Consider the following 8,850-nt stretch of genomic DNA (forward strand, 5'->3'; position numbering starts at 1 on the left):
AGGAACAAAAGGTAAACTGCAGTGTAATGTACTGTTGTTGGGTTTGTTAGTGTCAATTTTGTTCGTGAGTTGAGTTTTATTGTGGGTAATGTTGGAGAGTTTTTCAACTATAGCTGGTGGGAATTTATCGGTGTAAATAAAGGAATACTTTAAGTGGTTAATTTCTTCATTTATGTAGTCCGTTGAGTCTTGTGGCTGTGTTTATGAGGTTTTATGTGTATTGATAGTTATGATAGTCTCAGACAACTGTTGCTAACATAGTTATGATAGTTGTTTTCAAACAAATTTTCCGAACATGATTATAATAGTTAGTTTCAGACAACTGTTGTGAACGTAGGTATGATAGTTATTTTCAGAAATCTCAGAATCCTCAAATGTGAACAACCATCATTGTGTTATTCGGTATTTTTTACGTATTAATAATGTTCTCACAACTTTTATTTGGGTAATTAATTGTAATTAACTGTACAAGCTTGAATGTTGAAACACTACACAACAAACCACTCCTGTACAGGAGCTTGAATGTTGAAACACTACACAACAAACCACTCCTGTACAGAAGCTTGAATGTTGAAAAACCCACAACAAACCATTCCTGTACAGGAGCTTGAATGTTGGAACACTACACAACAAACCGCTTCTGTACAAGAGCTTGAATGTTGAAACACCATACAACGAACCACTCCTGTACAGGAGCTTGAATGTTGGAACACCACACTACAAACTACTCCACTGTAGAGAAGTGGTTTGTTGTGTAGTGTTTCAACATTCAAGCTTCTGTACAGGAGTGGTTTGTTGTGTAGTGTTTCAACATTCAAGCTCCTGTACAGGAGTGGTTTGTTGTGTAGTGTTTCAACATTCAAGCTCCTGTACAGGAATGGTTTGTTGTGGGTTTTCAACTTTCAAGCTTCTGTACAGGAGTGGTTTGTTGTGTAGTGTTTCAACATTCAAGCTCCTGTACAGAAATGGTTTGTTGTGGGTTTTTCAACATTCAAACTCCTGTACAGGAGTGGTTTATTGTATGGTGTTTCAACATTCAAGCTCCTGTACAGGAATGGTTTGTTGTGGGTTTTTCAACATTCAAACTTCTATACAGGAGTGGTTTGTTGTGTTGCGTTTCAACATTCAAGCCCCTGTACAAGTGTAGTTTGTTGTGTGGTGTCTTATCATGAGTGCCTTTGTAAAGGTCTGGTTTGTTGTGTGGTGTCTTATCATGAATGCTTTTGTAAAGGTCTGGTTTAAGGCCTTAATAATATTGAGTTCCACTTTACTTACGAAACAAATTTACAAAAGTACAAAAGTATTTATTCAGTTATAAAATGTTACACACACATATACAAAGAAATTTTCTGTAGTTTGTACAATGGTGAAAGAACACAAAATGGGAACGTTTAAATGCTACATAGGCATTTTTACCACCTATTGTCTTGATTTGTATAGTTCTTTTTTTCCTTCTAAAATACTTATAGAAACACGTGGTTTTGCCTGGAATGCTTAAAATAATTGAAACTCGACGATGAACACAGTAGTAACTCATAGAGAAATGACAGTTTGTGAAATAAAGCTCGAATTCGTCTTAGAGTCTTAAAAAAGGGATTCCAACATATGTCGCGCGCAAAAGAAAAGAAAGAAAAAGGGATGACAAGCTGCATAAATAAAACAAACAACACGATAAAATTTCTAACAAATTTTCCACTTTCTATATCATAGGAGAGTTTTTGATTTTGGTCAGGGTAAATAATGGTAATGATGCTCGTGGTGATGGTGTTGATGACAGTGAACTTTCGATAACTCTAGATTTGGTGCTTTCTCATTGGCTGCCGTGAGAGGGACTTCTGTTGGACTCCCCTTATGCCCACAGTTGTTTCGTGAACTCTTTGATTCGCGTAACATAACCCCGAGTAACGTCGCAAGCACAACTGCCACAACGCACACTGATGTTATTATTGTGATGGCGAATTGAAATCCAGTGGTACTGGTTACTTTAGTTGCCGGAACTCCTTTACTGGGCGAATATGTTATGTTAGTTTTACCTTGTACTTCACCAAGTTCTTGATCATGAGAAGTATCTATAAAAACAAAAGAAAATGAAGATAAGTCTCTTAATAGCATCTTAGTCATTCTGTAAATCGGTTAATGTGCTCCGCATATGCTTTTTTACATCTGCACAAACTAGCAAATCTGGGGGCTATATGGTTCTCTCACCACCTACACTTCATAACAAAACCTATTTTGTGCAAACACTGTAGATTAACTGTGATTAGGCTGTACTTGTTGTGAAAAGCGTGTAACCTAGCTATTGCAGCTAACAGTCGAATGAGACCTTTTTGTTTAGATATTATTTTGTTTCACCTAAGAACACACACACACACTTTATAACTTTAGTACCTAAATAATATTATAATGTGGATGGCTTTTAAGGAAAACAGGGGAATATTAGAAACGAGTTTAAGATACTGGCCGTTCTTCACTTAGGCTTTTTTACTATTTAGAACTTTTTGTTTTCATTTCGGTTTTTGACCAATGATAAAAGATTTAGGGTCATAGTTGTATGTAATAAACATACCAAATCCAGTTTTAAAGGTTATATAAAACACTAATAGATGGGGCAAGCTCTGTTTTTCTCTTTAAATGTATTGGATATTTTTACCTACAAAATAGATTACGCAGGCTTGTGAATTTAAACTGCATAAAAATTGTTTTGATTTTAATAACGGATTTTCCACAATTCAGCTATGCAGATTTCGAAAATAATATTCCTTTTTTTTTCTATCACGTATTTTTTACAAATCGGGAAGAAAAAACTTACTTAGATCAAATTATTATTTCGTTTACCACAATGAACATTTTTTTTATTATTATGTTTGTTAACAAGAATACAAACAAATTGAAGAAAAGGGAAGAACATTGATGTCAGACGAATATGCATCCTCATTCATCCTGATTTTTTTGTGAAATCTTCGTCTTTTAGACTCAAAACTAGGTGTTGTGGTCTTTCTTTTATTTATTGCATTATGATATTTTGTGTAAAATCTGTACGTGATGGAGGAAAGTGGATATCATTTTCGGATTCAGCATACAGGAATTATTGTAAAAATGTACACATTTCAAGACAATAAAACCATCACAGGTCTGTGTTATCTGTGCTCTGTTCAACACGGGGAATTGAGCCTGGGATTTTAGCGTCGTAAGTCCGTAAATTTACTTTTGATCCATTTAGGGACGTTTGCTTATGCCAGTCTGAATCTGAAACACACTTTCATATGTTATGTGTAAATACATAACAAAATTGTTGCTCCAACGGTATTTCTGCGGACTTACAACGCTAGAATCCGGATTTCGATACCCGTGGTGGGCAGAGCACAGATAGCCCATTGTGTAGCGTTGTGCTTAATTACAAAATAAATAAAATCGTTATAACCAAAGATATATCTTTTAGCCTTAAAAAACACGTCATGAAATATTAATTGACTCAGTAAACTCTCTCAACATTGTTTTAGTTGTCTATTTCACAAGCTTTCGGTACAAATACCATCAAAGTTTGTCAAACAATGTGTTTGCTGTACAAAAATCCTACCTTGCCAAAATCTTCCGCAGTAGCTCAATGGTAAATCTACTAAAAACCGAGTTTCGATAACTGTGGTGGGAACAGATAGATAGTCCATTGTATAGCTTTGTGCTTAACAACAAACAAACAATCAAACCACGCCAAAGTGTTGGCATTGAAGCCTAAACCTTCACATACACGTTCACACCAAAAAACTAAGTATTGTAGTAGTTATGGACAGAAATGCGCATATATTTTCATATTATTCTTTGTATTAATTGCTGTTTGTTACGTTACTTACGTGTTTAAATGTGTCTCATCTTGATTATTATTTATTTGTACTACCTTGATTTTAACATCCTATGTTCTGCCCTTTTCTAATCGGTTTCCTGCCAACTGAGAGTTAAAGTCTCTTTGTCAACTAGGAGTTAACCAGCTCTTCAACTAGTATTCAAGAATGACTGTTAAAGATGGCAGGATCTAATGAGATGCTATTTGGATTGTGGCCGATAATATTTGCGAATTAATACAGCCTACGTATTAAGAGCTTTATATGCTTTTACGCTTTTAAAATGTTATATTCTTTCTCAGTTTTAAATACTTAATTTATCGTTATCACATCGTAGTTTCATCTTTACAGTCTAATTAAACATTTATAATCATCTCATTATCTACTACTAAAGATAATACTGAAAATCAAGGCTATAATTACATATATCTTACTACCTACTACTGTACATAACATTGAAATTCAAGCTTGTTTTCTTTAATAATTTCAACTTAAATTTGATTTTGGGGGAAACGTAGATATTTCCCATGTCACGAGGAGATACATGTGAAAAAAGCTTAATATGTGCATCTTTTTATAGTTTCAATTGATCTGTTTAATTACTTATATTTAAATATTGAGTGTAACAAATAAACTACACCGGACTTCTATTTGTTTCGTTTTTATTAGTAGGTTGCAAATATTTAACGTTTCTTCTTGAAGATTCGGCACAGACCTTTTTACAGAGAAATTTATGACCATGTTTATATTTCAAATTTTGACAACGCTGTACCTGAATTTTTGTTTTTATCTTTACAATTATCAAAGAATGAACGAGGATAGGCCTAACAAACGTAGCTTACATAATATTTAATTTGATAAGCTATTATAACATAATTTACCACTGTCAAAACATTTCGTGTTTTATAAAAAGAAAATAAAGTCTGGAATCACTAAAGTCTCCACGTGATTTGTCCTTCACATTCGTTTTGTAAATTCGATACTTTGGGATTCAAAAGGACAAGGCCACGTGTATTATTTTGACATGAGTAAATTAGCATGGTGATAGACCGCCATCTAGGGTAAGTAAAAGGAACTTACTAGCAGGATTAACGACCTGTAAAATAACCTCCGTTGATCTGAAACCTTGGTAATTTGCAGCCAAACAGATGTATTTGCCGGCGTCTGATTTCCTGGTTGATGCTATCTCAAGTTTGTTTGCATAATGACCATCTATTTCTGGAACTCCTGAAGAACCTTGCAGAACTATATAATACTCTTTTTTGTATTTAAATCCGGGAACTTTTAGTAGTTTTCTTCGTGTCTTTTCTTTCGCTGAAATTTGTTTTAACCACTACGACAAAAATAAAATATATCAATATATGTATATATATGTTATGGATTATTATCATTTTCAAAAGTAAAGTCAAGTTACTATACAAAACTTTAACTCTCCAAATTTTTATTTCTTTGAAGAAAAATGGCCAGAAATATTATTTGAAAGTTTAAAAAAAACTAATTTTCTCTAAACTAGCATATTGTTCCGTCAGCGAGGTCACGTGACTAGTGTCACGCCACCTGCTTTCTAGAAATATCCTGTTCCTTCGTGAATGCCCTAGCATTTACTAGATTGGGGGTAGGCTGGTATATATATAGGATGGTCACAACGTGACGGGACAATGTGTGTAGGTAATGAGTAATTGAGCTGCAGTCAGAGAGAGACGTATTGTTGAAGTCGAGCTCGTGAGACGTGAATTATAATTTGTTATAGCGCGACTGTTGAATTTGAGTGTATCATAAAGTTGTATTCGGAAAAAATAAACCAGTTTTATTTAAGAGAGGACTCGTGTCGCTGAAGTTTCGTCGGAACGAATTTACGGAAAATCAACTAACGACTGGAGGTGTAACAATATGAAACGCAAACATCATTAATTTATGGTAGAAAAAATCTTTACAAAAGTAACGTCTTTTTTCACACGTAGGCCTAATGCTATTGACATTTGTTGTGCAATATGTTTTTGATAGCCTAATATTTATCTACATCAGGGATTCTCAAACTGTGGTACGCGTACCACTGGTGGTACGTGGAGTTAATGCCTGTGGTACGCTGCACAGTTAACATAAAAAGTCATAAAATTTGTAATAATCCTTATCTGAGCTTTTGACGTACATATACATCCTACTCTCCTCACTATAAACTCACCCTCTAGTTACATAGACTCTCCAGTATTTTCTTCCCTTAAAACTGACAAAAATGGTATCACACATTCTTCAATCGTGCCAGAAAAAACAATCGCATCCTTTGCATTAATGGGTAAGTGTTAAAAATATGAGTTTTTGTTACTAGATTTTTTATATATTTTTTTCAAATTAGGCCTGGGTTTGTAATTCTAAAAAATTAAACATAAGTGGTACGCGAGCCTGAAACGTTTGAGAACCACTGACCTAGATCATAACGGCGCAGAATTTCTTAAACCTAGGATTAGATTTTCACGAGAGGTGTCGCTGTATATCCTTACACGTAAAGTTCACAACAGACAGGTGAGCAGCGAACGCACCAAATAACACAAAAAATAGTCTTTTATTTCAACCATTTTACTGTGGTGAAGCAATGTTTTACTTTAGCCGATTATCTTATGACATGAAAATTAATTTTAGTTGTTTAAAGGTCAAATAACCATGATGACTTCGACTGCATGCCAGAATTAGTAAATTGATCAAATCACCATGGAAACTTCGGCTGCATGCTCTAATTAGTGTTCTGTCTGAGGTGCTTTTAAATAAGTGGACGAACGTGAGAGAGTCTTGGTCCACCGTGAACAAGGATGAGGTTTGGTCCAACTGTGGATTAGGATGAGAGAGGTTTTGTCCACCGTGGGCGAGGGTGAGAGAGTTTTGGTCCAACTGTGGATTAGGGTGACAGAGGTTTTGCTCACCTTGGACGAGGGTAAGAGGGTTTTGGTCCACCGTGAACTAGGGTCCCGGGAATTTGGATCAATGACGGACGAGGGTAAGAGGGGTTTGGTCCACCGTAAACTAGGGTCCGAGAATTTGGATCAATCACGAACGAGGGCGAGATAGTTTTGATCCACCGTGGATCGGGGGGGGGGAGAATTTTGGTCCATCGTTGACGAAGGAGAGAGAGATTTGATCCATCATGGACGAGGGTGAGAGAATTTTTGTCCACAGTGGATGAGGATGAGAGAATTTTGATCCACCGTGGACGAAGGTGAGAGAGTTTTTGTCCACCGTGGATGAGGATGAGAGAATTTTGATCCACCGTGGGCGAGGGTGAGAGAGTTTTTGTCCACCGTGGATGAGGATGAGAGAATTTTGATCCACCGTGGGCGAGGGTGAGAGAGTTTTGGTCAACCATATATATCAATCTTAGAAGTTAAGACTTTAAATCAATCACATTAATGAGTATAATAGACAATAGGAATCAAAATAACAGTTTAGAAAAATTACTTTTCAAATTGTAAAACTACTAACGTAAAAAAAATAACAGCAAATGGACGAAAATGTGTGTCTAAGTGGGAGGAGGAGGAGGGAATGGTGTAGAGGGTCCGAGTGGGAGTTTCGAGGAAGGCTTGTAGCTCTTTGTGTAAATGGGTTACTGGAGTGTGAAGCTTGGATAACTCTTGCTTTGAATAAAGAACAGTGTAAAGTGTACGTTATTGGTCTTGTACACTGGAAGTTGTGTAGAGGACGTTGTTGAATAAATGAATATCGTAAAATGCTTGTTACTGCGTTACTGTTGTTGTACACTAGAAGTTGTGTAGAGGGTGTTATTGAATAAATGAGTAGCGTAAAGTGCTTGTTACTGTGTTACTGTTGTTGTACGCTGAGAATTGTGTAGAGGGCGTCTTCATCTTATTTGAATCCACGAGTAGTGTAAAGTGGTTGTTTTTCACTCTGAGAGTTGTGTAGAGGGCGTGTAACTTCTGTGATTGAATGAATTATGTGGAAGTGTTGGAGAGCATCCAATTTAAAGGTGTGTAAGGTTTCTCGAGAGTGAGGAGCTCCTTGAAAAAGCGTGGACTCTTACGTTAAGTATCAGTGCTGTGTAAGTATCTGGGTATCATGTAAAACAAGAGGATTCGGGAGAGTTCAAATCTTCCTAAATCTGTAAAAGGCGTGCAATTTACGCGATGAGACAGCTTCAGAAAAGGTGTAATGTTAACAGCCGACTCAAATCAAGTATCTGATTTATTTCATGCAGCTATAGCGGACAGATTCCATAATTAAAATATGAATTATTTCACTACGGATTTTAAAAACGAGTTATGTGACAGTATCACAAGATCAATATTATGGCTGTCATAATGCACTGTCCAGTAATGTGGATAAAAACGCCACAATGCACTGTATAGCAAAGAATATAAAAACGACTCAATGCACTGTACAGCAACGAGGACAAAAAAGCCACAATGCACTGTTCAGTAACGAGGATAAAAACACCACAATGCACTGTTCAGTAACGTGGGTAAAAAAAGCCCCAATGCACTGTAGAGCAACGAGGATAAAAAGGCCACAATGTGGTACAGTGGTACAGCAACGAAGATAAAGCATCTGTAGTGTGGTGTGAGTTTCGCCATGGCCTTAAAGCTTACTGGTTCTGAAGATTTTCGTCTATAAAACCGTAATGAGGTGTATGTATCTTACTTGTGTTGTACGCATATCTTATAATAATTTGATACACTTTTGTCATTCTATGTCTGTGACGTATTTATTATAATATCAATGTTTGTTTAGATTAAGTTTATATTCAAAAATATACATAGCTTATAGTGTTAAATATGTATTGCGAAACTCCCGCTTATTATCCAAAGTTATAGAACATTCTCGAGAGTAAGAATCAACAATATATGTATGTACGTAAATGCTTAACTTTGTATTGTAACATAATCTGAATTTTCTAGAAAGCCTCCGCAACCTATAAATACAACCAACGCGACACGCCAAAAGAATAGTATATATTATTAGTTCGCTATAGTCGGTGTGCTATAAACTTCGGAAGCTATAACTGTGATTT

General features: G+C 35.8%; 1 protein-coding gene across 1 annotated transcript in view; it reads right to left on the minus strand.

Moving 5' to 3' along the window:
• Positions 1 to 1,297: 1,297 nt before the first annotated feature.
• LOC106474328 (fibroblast growth factor receptor-like 1) overlaps positions 1,298 to 8,850 on the minus strand; it is a 26,250-nt gene continuing 18,697 nt past the window's right edge. The window contains exons 5-6 of the mRNA XM_022402637.1: positions 4,917 to 5,169; positions 1,298 to 2,069 (exon numbers count right to left, since the gene is read on the minus strand). Coding sequence (XP_022258345.1) covers positions 1,729 to 2,069; positions 4,917 to 5,169 — 594 coding nt within the window. The 3' untranslated portion in view covers positions 1,298 to 1,728. The remainder of the gene's footprint in view (positions 2,070 to 4,916; positions 5,170 to 8,850) is intronic.

The sequence above is a fragment of the Limulus polyphemus genome, unplaced genomic scaffold, assembly GCF_000517525.1.
Source record: "Limulus polyphemus unplaced genomic scaffold, Limulus_polyphemus-2.1.2 Scaffold7075, whole genome shotgun sequence".
NCBI lineage: Eukaryota > Metazoa > Arthropoda > Merostomata > Xiphosura > Limulidae > Limulus > Limulus polyphemus.